Genomic DNA, 19,236 nt, shown 5'->3' with positions numbered 1-19,236 from the left:
AGATAGACAGCATCATTTTTAAAATATTAGTCACCAGATCATGTTATACCTAGCCCTCAGGTAGAAAAAAGTTCTACTCCTCTTTCATGCAGGGTCCCTAACCTCCAAAACTACAGAATGTTGAAATAAAAATGAGGTATAAAATGGAAGGTTGAAAGGGGTGAGTGGGCAGTAAGAGAACACTGTAGTCACATACAAAAAGTATTACCCAAGAGGACTGCAAGGGATGAGATAGAAATGGAATGCGGCTTTATTTATAGCAAAGCCTGCCTCTCCCCTCTCAAGTGTGTGACAGAAGAGCTGTTTTAAAGTTTTATTCTTCAAACTTGGCTGCAGAACTTGGCTGCTTCTCAGAACTGTGCTTTTGTATTTCGCTTTAAAATATAAGAAGCAACCCATGGTTAATTTGTAGGCAGAGGTGGTGCAGGCAGGGAAAATTCTGTGGGGAGTAGAAAGAGGTTGAAATGTTATTCTTATTTAGTTAGTTGCCTAAGAAAAACAAATAGAGGATAAAATAGCAAAGGACTTGGAAAATTTCCAGGTTGAAAATTTCTGAATATCCTGGGATTAGTGAAGCTCTCAGGATAAGTGTGGTGCTGCCATAAGGCTAGTCAGAAACTAGAATGGGGATGTGGTTTACAGGTGAAAAGTAAAGAAAACACTGGCCCTACCTGTTAGTAATGCCTCTTGGTCTTAATCAACAATCTCACTGCTATAATCCAAACAACTGACCACACAACTTAGAAGAAAGAATATATATATATATATATATATATATATATATATATATATATATATTCTCAGTCTTTTGGAGACTTAAGGTTCAATTGATGTGAATATGGGTCTGTAGAGTTCAGGGCATGGCAGCAGGAAGCAGTGAGAGGGAAAGAGAAAGGCTCTGCTCTCACATTGTGGAGACCAGAGGCAGAGAGCAAGCAAGCAAGGAGATTAAAAGATGAAAGCACATCCCCAAAGCCACACACCCAATGACCCACCTTCTATAGCCACACCCCACCTGCTTCGGTTACAACCCAATAAATCCATTATAATGGATTTATCCACTGATGAGATTACAACTCTCACAATATAATTACATATAATTACATCAACCTTGAACATAATACATGAGCTCTTCAGGGGACATTCTACATCTAATAAAACTTGCTCATTTTCTGTGGTTCGGTGACGCAGAACTTTTCCAAGCCCAGGGAAGCCCAGTCTATGTCTGTAGAAACCAATATTGACCCTCTAGGAAATGATATAGAGTAGGAGTTGTGACATATGTCAGGTCTTTGCATCTAACAATTTTGCAATTAATGACAAAGTGCATAATTAAATCTTGGTATATTATCTGCATAACACTATGCAACCTTCAAAATTGATAATGATGGCAACATATCATAATGCTTATTAATTCTGAGGAGACAGATGATAGGAAAATTTAAAATATGACATATACTGTGATTACTCACTATGTTGACCTATTATACATACTACTAATGCAAATTAAAGGACTGGGAGGGAACCAACCAAAATGTTATCTTTAGTCATATTTATATCATAAGAACAAGTGAGATATTTTTCTCTCTACATTATGCTTTGATTCTTTTGAAACTGAATTATTATGTTTTTATTGTTATATATACATCATAGTGAGACTCAGAGTGATATGAACATACATGCACAGAGCCCCTGTTCTGTGTTACCCTCAGGCCCCACCCTGCTCCCATCCCCTCCCCATAGATAATATTAAAAGGATGACTTGAAATGATTCCTTCATCACATTTCCCCCTTCACCTCCCCACCTCCCTCCCCAAAATCATTTCCACTATTATACTAGTATCTCATCTCATTTATCTGAAGTCCTCTTTATCTCTCAGTTCCTTTCTAGCTTTTACATATGAGTGAAACATAGGACCTTTCACTCTCTGTGACTGACTAATATTGCCTAGCATAAGTCTCAAGTTTCATCCATTTTCCTGCAAATGAAATAATTGTGTTCTTTTTTATGACTGAGTAAAATTCCATTGTGTAAGCAAGGCACAGTGGAACACGTCTGTAATTCCAGTACCTGGGAGACTGAGACAGGAGGATCAAGGTTTGAGACTAGCTTTAGAACCTTAGCAAGACTTGCAGCAATCTAGTGAGATGCTGTTTTTAAAGAAAAAAAAATTAACAAGGACTGAGGGTATATATCTGAGGTAGAATGCCCCTGGGTTCAATCTCCAGTACCACAAAAAAAAACTTGTTTTCAAGTTATGATATGTATACACCATAGTTTTGTAATCCATTTATCTGTTGCTGGACATCTAGACTGGTTCCCTAGTGAATATTGTGAATTGTGCTGCTAAAATGCACAAAATGAATTAAAATGCAAATCAAAATGAATTACTACCTTTTTTTGGTGGTACTGGGGGTGGAACCCAGGGGCCTTCTACCAAACCTATTTTATATTTTATTTGGAAACAGGGTCTCTTAAACCAGCTGAGGCTGGCTTTGAACCTGCGTGATCCTCCTGTCTCAGCCTCCCTAGTGCGGGGATTACAAGTATGTATCACCAACTACTTTTAAAGTGGAAAATAATTATTTTTTCAAAGGAAAGGAAGAAAGAAAATTAGTTGTCAACTCAGCTTCACCAGTATCTTACCATAGTGTCAACTCAGCTTCACCAGTATCTTACCATAGGAGTTTAAGAACTAAAAAAATGTTTCTGTTTTCTGGCTTTAGAGTCCTCATGTGAATAAAAAGACTATAATTACTTTGTTACATCTACATGCAGTATAGACAGCCCCCTCCCAACCTAAGGAAGATTTGAGTTATGGTTTTTCAACTTAGGGACAATGTAAAAGAGACTCACATTCAGTAGAAACCATACTCTCAATTTCGAATCGGGATCTTTTTCCAGGCTGGGCAGCAGCAGGGAGCCTCGGTCTACAGGCAGCTGCAGGAACATGGGAGAAACAACTGGTACCCCAGGGTGCTGTGTGGCCGTGCTAGGAGGTTCATTTGGTAGGTTAGGTGTATGGAATGTATCTTATGACTCACATATTTTCAATTTGTTGGGAATTATTGGGTTATAACCTTATCATAAATCAAAGAGCATCTGCATCATAAAATCTACTGTATTAGCTAGATGTTATGGTATGTACCTGTTATCCTAGTACTTGAGAGGCTGAGATAGTAGGATCGCAGGTTTGAGGCCTACCTCAGCAACTTAGCAAGACCCTATTTCAAAATAAAAAGGGCTGGGGTATAGCTCAGAAACAGAAAACCCCAGGGCTCAATCACCAGTACTACACACACACACACACACACACACACACACACACACACACATGTGCATATGTTATCAATATGCCACACCTTTGCTCATATAGCTTCCATTATCTGGAATAATTTTTTGGCTCTTTTCCATAGGCCAAATCATAACCTGACTTATAGATACAATTCAAGTCATTTTACTTCAAATTTCTTCCTCCTTTGCTCACATTAACTCTCCTATAATTAATTACAAACAGCCCTGAGTTTAATTTTTTTAACAACCCAATTTCTTCCATAAGCTACAGGCTTTAGAATAAATAAACATAGCCAGGCATGGTGGCGCACGCTTGTAATCCCCGCGCTGGGGAGGCGGAGACCAGAGGATCACGCAGGTTCGAAGCCAGCCACGCTGGCTTAAGAGACTCTTGTTTCCAAATAAAAAAATAGGTCTGGGAGTGTAGCCCGGAGGTAGAAGGGTTTCCAGGAACCCCAGTACCACCAAAAAAAAAATAAAATAAAATAAATAAACATAGATTCTAATCCTGATACCATCACTTTGTACAAGATATTTACTCGTGATCCTCAGTTTCCTCACCTATAATACAGACAGGGGAACACAACCTACCTAACAAGCTATTCTGATAATTAAGTGATTCAGTAATGTGCACAACACCCACCAGAGCATCTGGTATATGTATTAAGGCCCATAAATGCCTATTTCTTCCTTAATCTCACACCATTCTTGCTCTCTTCAATTAGACCAAGGTTGTCTAGGACAGGGACTGTAGGCTATGCTACTTTTTATTCCCATATGATACTTTGCCAGAAGAAATCTTCAATAAATATACTGTTGATTTGACTTTTGCAAATATGATTAAGTATGAGGCAGAGACAGACTCAAAGTTGTTATGTTAAATTGTTTTCCAAATAAAGATATGCTGAAATCCTAACGCCTGATACCTATGTATGTGACCTTATTTGAAAATAGGGTCTTTGTAGATACAATTAGTTAAGATGAGGTCATACTGGATTGTGGTGGACGGTATCAAATCCAATGACTGGGATCTTATTATTATATATATATATATATATATATATATATATATATATATATATATATTTTTTTTTTTTTTTTTGCAGTACCAGAGATGGAACCTAGGGGTATTATACCTCTGAGCTACACCCCCAGCCTTATTTTTTAGTCTTTTTTTAATTTTTGAAACAGGGTCTCACTGAGTTGCAAAGGGCCTAGCTAAGTAGCTGAGGCTGTCCCCAAACCACAATCCTATGGTCTCAGCTTTCTGAATGCTGGGATTATAAGCTCGTGCTACCACACCCAGATAGACTGACTCTTATAAAAAGATCACATGAAGAGAGAATAAACACAGGGAAGAAGGTCATCTGAAACAAATCAAAGATTGGAACAAGGAAAGATCCTGCAAGCTAAGGATTACCAAGGATTTCCAGCATCCAAGAAAGGTAGGGAGATGCAAGGAAAGATTCTTAACTAGAACCTTAGGGAGGATGGCTCTGCCAATAGCTCAATTTTAGTCTTCTTGCCCCAGAACTCTGAGATTAAATTTCTGTGCTTTTGAACCATGGTTTATGGTGATTTGTAATAGCACCCTAAGGAACTAATACAGAAATATTAAAAAATATCATGTTAACAGACAGATGTAAGCTAGTTTATGACTGTTTTCTAGACCAAAAAGGTCCCTGGAGCCAGATATGATTACTTCCAGGTAAAGCATCTTTTCAGGTCCACTTCATATTAGAGCTGATTTCCTGGATCCCCTTGTTAATCATCCACTTTGAGGTCACCTCAGTCTGGCCGGGCAGGGGCACAAACTGTCCACCCAAGTGGGAATTGTTTGCACACAGATAAGTTTCCAAGGACCAGGGACCCTAAACAATAAGCAAAGACCCTGAAAGTTTCTTCGTTTACCTTTTCCTTCCCTGATTCATCTGTGACTATGCTGGTGTTATTCTCTGACTCACCCATGATTTGATATTTTCTGTGACTAATAATTTCTTATAATTCTTTGGTTATAACCCTCAATAAAACCAAGATGCTGGTGGAAAAACAGAAGGAGTGGTCATATCTCTCCCCTCCCCAGTATCCTTGGTTACCATGTTGACTCCACTGTCATCCATGTGAGAGACTATTTCTAATCAATCAATCAATATCAACGCCATCCACTACACCTCCTTTGTGGAGTTACACAGAACTGGGTGGGTGGATAAATGTCATTCTGTTGTGGTAACATTTCACTTCAGTGTCATCCTCTTTCTCCTAATGATTAGTGCCACCAGCCATCCAGACACAAACCTTGGCCATAATCCTTGAATCCTTCTCTTGTCCTCAATCGAAAATTAATCACATGCCAATTCTATTTTCTAAATATACTAAAAGTTTCTCTCACTCTTCATCTCTATGGCTACCACCTAGACTGATAACATACTCAGGAAATGTCTTTTCTAAACCACTTCAATGGCAAACTGAGGCTATCAGAGACAGCTTCTCTCCGAGTCAATGTTTCGGAGTTTTACCTATAACAATGGCTAATTAGATATTTCAGAATAACCCTCCTCCTAAAAGCAACTAGAAAGGCCAAAAAGTATTTTGTTAAATGTGTTTGAAGACATTAGAGATCTATCAAGGAAGTAAGGACAGGTGAGGTCAGGATCAGAAAGAAGAAGAAAGCTAACTGGGCACAGTGGCACACAAATGTTATCTCACCTCCTGAAAGGCTGAGACAAGAGGATCATAGGTTTGAGGTAAGCAGGGAACAGTAATTTAGGATGATCCTATTTCAAAAATAATACTCTGAAAATGTCTATTAGGTCCATTTGGTTTATGGTTTCCTTTAGTTCTAAAGCGTCTTTACTCATCTTTTGCCTTGAAGATCGATCCAGTGGTGTGAGAGGAGTATTAAAGTCTCCCAGAATTATTGTATTTGGGTCTACTTGGGATCTTATGTCCAGAAGGGCTTGTTTTACAAATGTGGTTGCACCCATATTTGGGGCATAAATATTTACTATCATTAAATCTTCTTGGTGTATTGTTCCTTTTAATAAAAGGAAGTGCCCTGATTTGTCTCTTTTGATGTGTTTTAGTTTAAAGTCTGTTTTGTTGGATATCAGGGTTGCTACCCCTGCTCTTTTTTGGTCACTGGTGGCATGGTATATCTTTTTCCATCCTTTCACGTTCAGCCTGTGAATGTCTTTGGCTGTGAGGTGAGTTTCTTGCAGACAGCATATATTTGGATTATGTTTCCTAATCCACATTGCCAGTCTATGTCTTTTGATTGGTGAGTTAAGTCCTTTAACATTAAGAGATATTATTGAAATATGATTTTTGTTTTCTGCCATTTTGTGTTCTGTCTACTCTTGGGTGGTGTGATCTTTCTTCTTTACTTAAATGGCCCACTTATTAACTTCCTCTCTTCTCTGATTCTGGAGTCTGCTTCTTTTTTCTTCCTTATGGTTTATTTCTTTAAGAATTTTCTCTAGTGTTGGCTTTGAATTCATGAATTTTTTGAGATTCTGTTTATCCTGAAAGACTTTGAATTCCCCATTGATCTTGAATAGTAGTTTTGCTGGATAGATGAGCCTTGGTTGGAAGTTATTTTCTTCCAGGGTCTGAATCACGTCATACCAGTCTATCCTACCATTCCTGACCTGGGTTGTATAGTCTCACTAAGTTGCTAAGAGCCTCACTAAGTAGCTGAGGCTGGCTTCAAACCTGTGCGATCCTCCTGTTTCAGCCTCCCAGCCGGGGGGATTACAAGCGTGTGCCACTACGCCCAGCTCCTCTGTAGTTTCTGAAAGAAGGAAGGCAAGCTCTCTTCAGTAGAAGCAAGGTCTCAAAATGATGAGACATAACCTGAAGAGAACACAGAAGATGGCAATAGCAGATCGGTCAAAAAAGTGCTATCACAGTTGAGTGTTGCTTAAGGCCTGATCTAACTTTAAGACCACTCGAGTAGTTTATTATGTTGTTGCAAGCAGTGTTCTAGGCATAGAAAGCAAGCAGTGGTCCAAGAAGACAAAGTCCCGGATCTCATGCAATTTGCATCCTAAGGTGGACAGATATATACCAATAAAAACAGCAAACACTAGAGAAATACTATACAAGAAATGAGGAAGATATTGAGTGGCAGGGATCAAGAATGAGTCAGCAATTTATAGGATGAGGATCAGCAAAAATATAATGGCCAATTTCTGGAAACAAAATATATAAAAAAATAAAATAAAATAAAATAAGGCTGAGGGTATAGATCAGAAGTGAATGCCTCTGGGTTCAATCCTTAGTAACAGGGAAGGAGGGAGGGAGGGAGAGAAGGAGGGAGGGAGGAAAAAAGGGAGGGAGGGAAGGATAAGGAAAAGGAGAAGGAGGAGGAGGAGGAGGAATAAAAAGAGAGATAAAAAGAGAGAGAAGGGGGAGGAGAGATGAGGAAAAAGAGAGAAAAAGAAAAAAGAAAGAGGGAAGAGCAAAGAGCAAAGAGGAGAGGGGAGGGGAGGGGAGGGGAGGGGAGGGGAGGGGAGGGGAGGGGAGAGAGGAAAGCAGGCAGGCTAGCTAGCTAAAAAGGGAAGCCCAGCAATTCAAGCTGCTTTTTCCACTCAAGGGTATCATGAATTTCTTAAGCAAAAGGCACAACTAAAAAGTTGAAGAGAAAGAATCTTTAGAATTTCCATAAAATTTAAGGAACAAAAATTGGAGGTCAGAGTCCAGGAAGGAGAGGAACCTGAAGATAACTAGGGTTCTCATTGGAACCAGAGGGACACCTACAAAACATAAAGGTTCCCTAAAAATATGTTAGCACTAATAACAACTAAAGAACAGCTGCAAATAGTATCTGATTAGATTAAGGTAATCTGCCCCTATCTTAACCAATCAACACATCTTTTGTAATCTAGAAAATTTCTGTAGTAAGATAGCATTTCAAGGCAATTATGAGATTTATCAGAACAGAAACCAAAAAAATAACTGTGGCACCATTCCACATAGGAATCCTACCGCACTATGATTATTTAACTAGTTGTCTTTCCACGGGTATTTGGTTTATTTCCAGTCTTTGGATATTACTTACCACTGAGCTATCAATATTCTTCTGGAGTGGGTGTGTGTCTATATCTATATCTTTGCATATGTTTTCCATTCCCTCACTGAAATACATTTTTAGAATTGAGAATGCTAGTCAAAAAGTGTGCCCATTTTCTGTTTTGATTTCCACTGGCAAACTAACAGAATCTTTAAAAATAATCTTATTCCCCCAAGATTTAAAAAATCTGCTTATTTTCCTTTTACAGATCTCTATTAACTTTTAATTTTTCTGGCTCAAAATTATGCCAATAGATACTCTGTGGCCATTCAAGTCCTCCCTAGTGTAAGAATACTGCAAAGGGATGTCAGTGGTGAGATTAGCTGTCTGCCAAAATGCAAAATCTTACACTCTTTGATATGAAATGAATGTAAAAAATAGAAAGATGAAATGAAGCCTTAAACAGACCAAAGTATATTCAAATTAGAGTTATACTCATGGAAACACATCATATCAAACTACACTGAGCTATTCTCCACACTAAAAATACCACCCCTTTCATCTGTGGACACCGATACCACTGGTCTGGGACTTGCCTATATGCCTGTCTCCTGCCAACCAAGATAATATGATGGTAAGTTTTTCTTCCAGCAAGTTTAATCCTGGAAGAAAAGGAAAATGGAACAGCTTTTTCCTGAGGCAAAAAAAAAACTTCAAAAAATTTAATGAAAGGAATCTTAAAATGACGTCTGAACAATTAAGTTAGTTACCCCAAACACTCTCTGAAGTTAGTCCTGGGGAATTTTATTTAATGTTTAAAAAAGAAAAGAGCAAAAGAAAGCAAGCATTCAATAGTCAAGCATTTGTTTTAAATACTCTGATTTACCTGTTTTTAAAATATTGTCCAGATTAAATTTTAAAGAAAATTTAAAAGAAAGCAAATGTGACTATAAAAGATTAAGTAGGTAATAACATGTAGATTTTTTATTTTTTAATTATGAAATACCTAGACTGTCAGAACTATATTTTTGTTGTTGTTGTTGGTGGTGGTGGTGGTGGTGGTGGTGATGGTGGTGGTGGTGGTACTGAGAATGTAACCTAGGGGAATTTTACCTCCAAGCTACACCCCCAGCCCTATCTTTTATTTTTTATTTTGAAATAAGCTCTACTAAGTTGCAGAGGGCCTCACTAAGTAGCTGAGGCTGGCCATGAACCTGCGATCTTCCCATCTCAGGCTGGGAATATAAGTGTGTGCCGCCATGCCCAGCTTACATATTATTTTTGAGATCACTCAACCTAGCTAACTAACCCTTTAGTTTGAAATGACAAAACTGGACTTAACAAAAAGTAGAAAAAACTTATGAACAGCTGCACTTAGCTAATGGTTCAGCCAGGATACATACCCAGTGACCTTGATCCATTTACATACTCTTTCAAACATGGCAAGCTCTATTTATCTACATGTAGAGAGAATGCCAGGCAACCCACTTCTATAGGTATTTGGTTCAAATTTTTGTCCTAGGAAACGTTCTGAGAACTCCCATGTATAACCTAGTTTAAAAAAAAACAAACCTTATTCCTCTCTCCACCTAAGTCCCCTCTATTTCTTATCAGTCACCAAGTCCTCTTGATTCTACCTTTAAAACATCTCTCAAACATCATTTATTACCATCATCTGTATCACTGCTACCATTGATAAGGATGTCATTTGTCCTCACTGGAATGCCTACAAAATCTCAGAACTGTTCTGCCCACAAACCTACCATTTTTCTTACCCTCTTTCCACACTGAACTCTCTCAATATTGACCACACATAGAAGCTCCACATTGTCTCCCCGGTTTAAATCTTTCATGGAGAATTTTCCTTAGGAAGGAAAACAGAGTCCCGGTGGTCTCTTGTTGTTTGTGGGATAATCCTGCATGAGTCAGAGTCTTATAAGTAAACAATGCACACATAAAATAAGAAAATTCATGATAGATTTTGTTTCAAAAAGACTAAGTATAGCCGGGCGTGGTGGTGCACGCTTGTAATCCCCGCGGAGACAGGAGGATCACGCAGGTTCGAAGCCAGCCGCGCGCTGGCTTAGGAGACCCTGTTTCCAAAATGAAAATGTAAAAATAGGTCTGGGAGTGTAGCCCCGAGGTAGAAGGGCTTCCAGGAACCCCAGTACCACCAAAAAAAAAAAATACTAAGTATAAATAATAGCTACTTACAGAAAAACCATTAAAAAACACTCAGAAAGCCCTGCCTAGTGAAAGTAGAATTGTAGTAGACAGCATCTACAATGGCTCACAGTGATTTCCTGGACTCTGATGAATCCTGGGATTCATGCCCTTGCGTAAACCTCACCTGGACCTAGTGACTTATTTCTAACAAAAAAGATGAGGTATCATGCCCAAGATGGCTTATAAAATACTAACACTCCAATTACCAGCCTCCCTTCTCTGTCCTTTCTCACTTGCTCATTCTGATAAACAAGTTGCCATGTTGTGAACTCTTCATGGACAAACACAGTGACAAGAAACCAAGAGTGGCCTTTGGCCATCAGTCAGTAGGAACTGAAGTCATCACTCCAACAGCATGGACTTTTCCCCAGTTTAAACTTCAGATGAGACTAATCCCAAGACAACGCCTTGATGGTTATCTTTTGAGAACTGAGCCAGAGAAACCACTTAATTCGCACTTATATAATTAACCCACAGAAACTGTGATATAATAAAGGCTCTGTTTAAGCCATTGAATTTTGAGGTAATTTGCTACACAGCAATAGATAATGAACACAGACTGGCCCCAGGGCCAAGAGGATGGGTACAGGGAAAGGAAAGATACCAGGGACCCAAAGAAGAGAGCAGTGTGCTTTGAGAAGATCCATGAGCTTCAGCCAAGGGATACAGCAAGACCTCACAGGGAGAAAGCCAAGGAGGAAACACTCCCCTCCCATTTCTCCCCAACTCAGCTGAAAGCCAGAGATTTCAGTATCCCTATAAATGTGGTCCATAGGGCTCCATCTTCTGTAGCAAAGAACAGCATGCAGGGTGATAGAATGTGGATGTGAAGGCTCACAGGGAAGACACCTGTACAGTGTCAAAACTCCTTAGCATGACACATTTTTTTTATTTCATGAGCTGGCCCTAATCTTTCTATCTAGCATTACTATTCAACCATTCTTCACAGAAACCTAGAATTATGAAAACAGCCACTTGTCCCTAGAACTCAGTACATGACCTCACTGCTCAGCCCCTTTGTATGTTCAGTCCTTCAGCCTCCTCCACTTCTCTCCTTCTCTATCAGATTAGTTCCTATCCATCTTTTAAAAACAAATACAGGTGCCAAATCCTCTGGATGTCTTCTATGACATCATCACCACCCCCTAGTATGGACAATGTCACTCATTTATCTCCTCCAAGCCTCCTTGGCTGCCCTACCAGCACTAAGATTGTCTAGTTCCCCATCTTTCCATTATTGGCTGATGGAATCATTCAGGACTCATCCCTTATCTTGCATTCTTAGCATCTAACAAAAGCTGGCACATAAATGACATCAATATATACTTGCTGGTTGAGTGGTTTCTAATCCCCATTGGTCACTAGGATTTGCAGATTCCTGGACTCTTAGTTGTTCTGGCTTCTACCATGGTCTTCTATGTATTTCAAGACTGTTCTATTCCCAGCTCCCTCCACAACTCTGCCTCTTCCTCTTCCGGGCTATGTTTTCCCTCTGGCTGCATACTACTGCCTATGAAACTAAAATAGTGTTATGTTTACTTTCTGGAAGTATGCTTAAACTAGCTTCTGCCCAAGACTTTAGGGATCCTAGAACACTAGGAAGAGTGACCTTGGGTATCACAGCAACACAAAGCTGAGGCTCAGACTCCAGTAGAAAAAGGAGTCAATAACTAGAAAGTAACAGGCAAAGGAAGCCATCAATGACAAAGTTATATAACAACCTTTGACATATAAGGATGTTGACTCTTTCTTCTTCCTCTAAAACCCCTTATTTATCAACATCACTGTGTACAGTGATAAAGTATATAGTATATAGTTTTGCTACTTAAACACTGTCCTGCTAGCTATATAACACATAATTAGCACTTCAAAATAACTGCACAAATGCCAAATTATGATCAATGTTTTCTTCTGCTACCTGACTAAATTTGATATCATTTCAGCTTGATATAGGTTCTCTCTGCCTCTCTAAAATATTTTCCAGAAAGGTTCAAAAGACCTTAAAACATGCATATAGTCACACAGCATTGTAATGTCGGGCATCAACTTCTGAAAGACTAAATATTTATAGAATGAAACTTTGAAAGCATTGCAGAAAGGTATTTGCACATTATTTAGGCCAATTTTCTCCCTTTGTGAAAGACAAAATGAAGCTGAAATAATATTTTATTTATTAGGCTAACAGTGGATACACGAAGTTCATATTTTATTCTTATTTGTACTTTATACAGATACTTAGTATATTTTGGGGAAGAACTATTTCATAATTGGGAAGGGAGGAGAGAAGAAAGGAAAGAATGAACAAGGGAGGAAGATCAGACAAGAAACCGAGTCCAGAAGTTTAAGTTCCTCGTCCAAAGAATCAAAGCTAAGATTCAAAGCAGGGACCAAGGGTCCCCAGCTCCCTGACTGGCATCTTCCATTACACTCTCCTGCCTCTTGACCCAAGACCAGGTCAAGTCAAGCTGCAGTGCTCTCTATCCATCCGCTACTACCTAAGAGCCCAAGGTTATACCTGGCCAAATTATCAGTCGAGCTGGAAATTTATCCAGAGACATTGTTAACAATGCTCAGAGAACATCAAACAAAATCAGAAATTAATCTACCCCTATGCAAAAAAGTTCCTAGTTAAAACAGAGAGTAAACATTTTAGAAGATCTTTACTCAAATAAATGAGAGTATCAGTGAGTCAAAACGAGACTTTAACATGACAAATGCAAGAAGTTAACTGATGCCAAGTCCCTGGGGATAAGCATCACAGCCAAAGATCTGCCACATAATATTTCACTTATTTAAATTAGCCAATGGTTAGTGAGCTCCAAAAATGTGGTAATGATAGTTTGTAGCTGATAACACAGATGTACCGTTGAAGGCCGGAAAGAATTCTGACTGGTGCCATTGGGTTACCTGGACAGTCATGGCTTAGCTGGGAAATGGCCGGAGAAGCTCAAGCAAGCTATTCATCCTCTCCATGCTTTTAGTTTTTTTTTCTAAATTACGAAATAAGGGCATTAACTAGAAAAAAAATCTATAAGATAAAGCCTCTACTCCTCAATTCTAATACGATGACAAAAAGTTGGCTCTTCTCCACCTTAAAAGATCTATGAAAAATATGAAATAAAAAATCCAATTCAAAACACCAACTTTCGTATGGCTTTGAAACATACACTATACCTGGATACTGTGAAAGAAACAAAATACGTGCTTTCCAAATTTAGGTGGAGATCAAATTCTCCTGGAAACATCTTAAGACTCAAATTTCTAGGATCCAGCCAGACTATTCAATAAAAATACATTGAGGAGGGGGAGTCCCTTAAGGATTAGTATTTGCATAAAGAACCCCCAAATGATCCAACATACAGCTCGGTTGAGATATCATCACTATGTCGCGTAATTCAATAACCCAGGAGCTTTAGGATCCAGAATTTTTTTTTTTAAAAAAAAAGGTTAACAGGTCTGGGTACTATAATAAATAATTGAGGTTTCTTTTAAATAGATCTTTAATGTGACCAATACATTTTTCATACACACCTCTAATCCAAAATGTGAATATGAAGGATGAAAAACTAAATTAGGAAGTCCGTTCAAGCCAATAAATAAATTATGCCCTCAGAAAGTACAGCTTCTCACAGTGAATGACATAAAAACACAAAAAGGAAAAGAAGAATGTTCTGAAAGGTGTGGGCTTTGGGACCCACCCAGCGTTGTTACTCACCCGTCGGAAGGTCATCACTCGAATTGGCATTTCAAAGTCACAACAACCCAGGTAACAATAACGTCATGTATATTTCAAAACAGCTAAAAGAAGCATTTTGAATGTTTTACCACAAGAAAAATGACAAATGTTGGAGATGAAGGATATGCTAAGTGCTTTGATTTATCACTTCACAACATACACAATTTACACAATTATTATGTGTCAGGAAAAAACAAGTTTGTCCAAATGCTCCATTTCTCTAGATTTGGCTTTTTAACTGTTAGCATTTGGATTAACACAACACAGCTTGAACAGAGCTTTCACCCTGATAGTATCAGTGACGAGAGAAACAATAAATGAAAGAAAGAAAGCAAAAATGAAAGAGCAGTTTTCTGAAGTGTAAATTTCATTTATCTAAAAAAATTCTTTTTTTTTTTTTTTCGGTACTGGGGATGGAGCCCAGGGACATTCTATCTCCAAGCTACACCCCCAGCCCTATTTTTAATTCTTTGTTTTGAAACAGGCTCTCACTGAGCTACAAAGGTCCTCAGTAAGTAGTAGCTGAGGCTGTCCTTGAACCACGATCGTCATGTCTCAGCCTCCCGAATGCTGGGATTATAAGTGTGGGTCACCACGCCTGGAAGCATTTGATTTTTTTTTTTTTTTTTTTTGTGGTACTGGGGCTCCTGGAAGCCCTTCTACCTCCGGGCTACACTCCCAGGCCTATTTTTCTACTTTTTTTTTTTTTTTTAATTTGGAAACAAGGTCTCTTAAGCCAGCGCGGCTGGCTTCAAACCTGCGTGAACCTCCTGTCTCTGCCTCCCAAGCGCGGGGATTACAAGCGTGCACCACCACGCCCGGTCAGCATTTGATTTTTTTATGGTTGCAACTTTGAATAAAGGTTCACACAAAAGGACTTCCTTAGAAAATGCTTCTTGAATGGTTCAACCTCTCATGACTCCTGGAGGATAACACCGCGATGTGGCAAGCTCTTGGTCACAGCCAAAGGCTAGCTCATGGCACCACAAGTCAGAGCCTCTGGGACTGTCCCCTGCCTTGAGCATACCCATGGTGCAGCACGGTCCTCCTAACGAATTACATGGTGTCAACTCATTGCTTTTAGAGAGCAATTAGGATAGTAAGTAACATGAGCACATATACACACCCTCTACACAAATATGACACAAGGAAGCAAGATGCATCTCCATTACCAGTGGTCACTCTTCCAAAGAACTTTAGCAATTGGGAAGTTTCTAAATTTAATCAAATTTTACAAAATAAGAGGCTCCTGCTACTATTCAAAAAGTAAAAAAAAAATCAAGTTCTCACAAACCCGTTGAAATATTTTTTTCCTTTTAACAGAATACCAAACATTCTAGAAAGGCCTTTGATTGTATGACCTTTATAATTTCTATTAACCTTCAAAAATCCACAAATTTATAATCTCCAGAATAATACAAAAATGTTTTTATTGGTTTTTGTCTTATAAAGGTGAGTCACTGTGTAAATTACTTTGATCCATTACTAACAGTATGAACATTTATAAACTTTATAACTTATTTCCTCTCCATGTATCACTGTCTCTATAAGACCCATAGATAAGAGAAATATTCATTATGGATCACACTATGGCCAAGTTCAACATTATGGTGTTTCATTCACTTTCTCTATGTGGATCTTCACAATAACCTTCCTTGAGAATCAAAGAAGTTAAAAAAAAATAAATAACGTAAGGCCATGTTGCTAGGATGTGGTAGAGCTGGAATTTTTTTTTTTTTTTTTTGGTGGTACTGGGGTTCCTGGAAGCCCTTCTACCTCCAGGCTACACTCCCAGACCTATTTTATATTTTTTTATTTGGAAACAGGGTCTCTTAAACCAGCGTGACTGGCCTCGAACCTGCGCGATCTTCCTGTCTCTGCCTCTCAAGCGCGGGGATTACAAGCATGCGCCACCACGCCTGGCTAGAGCTGGAAATTAAGCCAGGCCTGACTCTAAAGGCCATGTTGCTTCCAGCCTGGCACAGGGCCTTCCAGTTTGGGGTGGAAAGGGTAACAACAAATACTTATCTTTCCCTTGTCCTGTATGTTTCACTAACTGCTTAGATCCATTAATCTATTTTTTCTTGACTACAATTTAATGAGCATCTCCCATAAAGATGGATTATCTCAACATTATCTTGCAAAGAAATACGAATGTTATACCCAAAGCAAGAATAATATGAGAGTCCTATTTTCACAATGAAAAGAGAAAAATTCACCACATTGATCATCAAGGAAGATCTAGTGCCACACTGCCCATATGATTAACCTAGACTGAACAGAGTTGCAAAAGGCACAGAACCCAGCAGACGACTTGAATATTTAATGACAGTATAAACGTGAACCCGTTCCTGAGCAATAAGCCATGTCCTTAGGTTAAAATTTCATAAACACGGCAGAGCAACTACAGCATGTGCAAAGAGAAACTTGTGTTGTGCTTTATTCTGTATAATGCGTTCTTCTAAATGTCCCTATTTGAGTGACTAGTACTGGTGTATTTCTATGACACAAATTAAAAACTCTAGCCATCTCTGGCCCTCTCGTGCCTCCTAAATACAAAGTCATTCAGTTTTCCAGTCACTTTTAAATCAGAATCTTCATTCCTTCTTCTCAGTCCCTCGTACTGAGAAGGGGATGGTCCCAGCTAGACGAGTATTCCTTATTAGCATTCCTTACCTTTTCTCAGACACAGAAATGTCGTCCCAGGGGCCTCCACCCTATCTTGATAACAATCCACTTGGCCCACTGGGGAAAGACTCCTAATCCCAAAGACATACTGATCTTATAGTTCTCAGTACACGAGTTTTTCATAATTAAACCACCCATAACTCTAAAATCTGGTTCTATCCAGCCTTTTTCCCCAACATTTTACCTTGATGTATTCTTATAATTTGTCCTTACTCCAAGATGATCAGTCTGGGGGGTACTGTTCACTCTTCCCAGCTCTGTGCCTCATCATGTGAATGGCCTTCCCTTCTGCTTTCCCCAGAGAACGATCCTATACATTCTTTCAATCAAAACCCATTCTTCTATAAGCCCCTCCAGACCCGTGATGCCAGGAGGATGTGCTTCCTCCTCTGAGATGGTATAATACTCTAATCGAACTTCTGTTTCTGATATCCATGCTTAGGCTCTATTATCGTTTTCCACCTAGACCACATGTCTCCTACCACCTGTAAGCATTTAATACAGGCATAGCTTTGTACATCCCACAGCCTTAGCCCATAGCTCGTACATACTAAGAGTTCAAAGAACTTTCAACTAATAAGTCTTATACCACACTGGAAAGGTCTTTATCCTGAAAAAGAACACATCTCTATCCACACTGCTTCAGCAACCTCTGGGTCTAAACAAAACTAAATGGCATAATATTTTTCAAGAGCTCAATACCAAATTTTCAAACATGATCAAACCTAATGCCCTTAAGTTTTAAAATTAAATAATCAGAGGATATAAGAAGAAAATACTCATTTATCATTCCAGGTAGGTTAGGCAGAAAACATTTGTCTTGCTATCAACCATCAGTCAACCCTTACACAGAAAATACAGAGAAAAAGAGAGAGAGAGAGAGAGAGAGAGAGAGAGAGAGAGAGAGAGAGAGAGAGAGAGAGAGAGAGAGAATAGTGTTTCACCAGCCATCTTACTTTGCAGTAGACTATCATATTGGGAGAACTCTCCTCTGGGTCAGCAATCCCCACTGCTTTTTGATCCCCGGATCCCTGAGCCATCCTGAGTGTCTTCTCTTACACTGCAAAAATAAATGAATTCACCATTAAATAATGAAGAAATTTTATCTTTTAAAAAGCTTTGAAATGCAAACAACTAAGTATCTTTTTGCAGGTACCATGAAAACAAAACTTGATATAGTTTCTTATTTTCCCTTGTTAACTTGAAGGCTTTTTTATTTTTTTTTAGTTAGGAGATGATTGTGGTTTGACTACCCACGTACACGCTTTTTAATGCCAAAGCAATATGTTCTTTATTTCAGCCCCAAGTCATAAATCCTAGGAGTAGATGTGTGCCAATTTTTATCTCTTAGAGATAGATGAAGTCAATCATATCAAGGTTTATTTTGTCTTACCAAAGCTTATTTTCCAATTCTTTGCATAAAAATATGAATATTTTATTATGAAAATACAGATAAAGACCCCAAGAAGATACTACTTTATTTCCACTAAAAAATAAAAATTCAGATAACAAGTGTTGTCAAGGAGATGAAGAAATGAGAGCTCTCAGACATCACTGGTAAGAGGTGGAAAACAGTTTAGCAGTTGCTCAAAAAGTTCAACACAGAATTGCCATGGGACCCAGCAATTTCATTTCTAAGTATATACTCCCCCAAAACTGAAAACAAATATCTAAATCTTTGTACTCAAATGTCCATAGTAGCATTATTCACATTAGCCATAAGGTGGAAACAACCCAGATGCCCATCTGCAGATGAATAGATAAACTCAACATGTACATCCATGCAGTAGAATATTATATCATCATGAAAAAGAATGAAGTCCTGACACATTTTACAATGTGAACCTTGAAAACATTACGCAAAATAAAAGAAGGCAGAGGAATTCAGATATCGTGTGAGTTCATGTATACAGCCTCTCCAGAATAGGTAAATTCATAGAGACAGAGAGCAGACTGTAGTTGGCCAAAGGTGGAGGAGCAGTAAGAGCACAGTGACTGCTTAATGGATACAGCTTCTTCTTGGGAAAGAGAGAAATATTTTGGAACTAGAGAGAGGTGATGGATATAGAATACTATGAATATACTAAATGTCCCTGATTTATACACTTGAAAATGGTTAATTTTATGTTATGTGAGTTTCACATCTATTAAAAAAAGGCAAATGTGTTTAATTTGGTCTTTTCTTGTGTGTGTGTGTGTATAGTACTGGGGGTGGAACCCAGGGGCTTTCTACCCCCGGACTATACTCCCAGACCTATTTTATACTTTATTTGGAAACAG

General features: G+C 38.7%; 1 protein-coding gene across 1 annotated transcript in view; it reads right to left on the bottom strand.

Moving 5' to 3' along the window:
- Nucleotides 1–17,996, bottom strand: part of RGS6 (regulator of G protein signaling 6) — a gene marked incomplete at both ends in the record, with an annotated part of 626,537 nt that extends 608,541 nt beyond the window's left edge. Inside the window, one exon of the mRNA XM_080707173.1 lies at nucleotides 17,913–17,996. Within this exon, the coding sequence (XP_080563299.1) occupies nucleotides 17,913–17,996 (84 nt within the window). The remainder of the gene's footprint in view (nucleotides 1–17,912) is intronic.
- Nucleotides 17,997–19,236: the final 1,240 nt, after the last annotated feature.

The sequence above is a fragment of the Muscardinus avellanarius genome (genome assembly GCF_963383645.1).
Source record: "Muscardinus avellanarius genome assembly, chromosome: 12".
NCBI classification, from domain to species: Eukaryota; Metazoa; Chordata; class Mammalia; order Rodentia; family Gliridae; genus Muscardinus; species Muscardinus avellanarius.
This window is presented reverse-complemented; position numbering and strand designations above follow the sequence as displayed.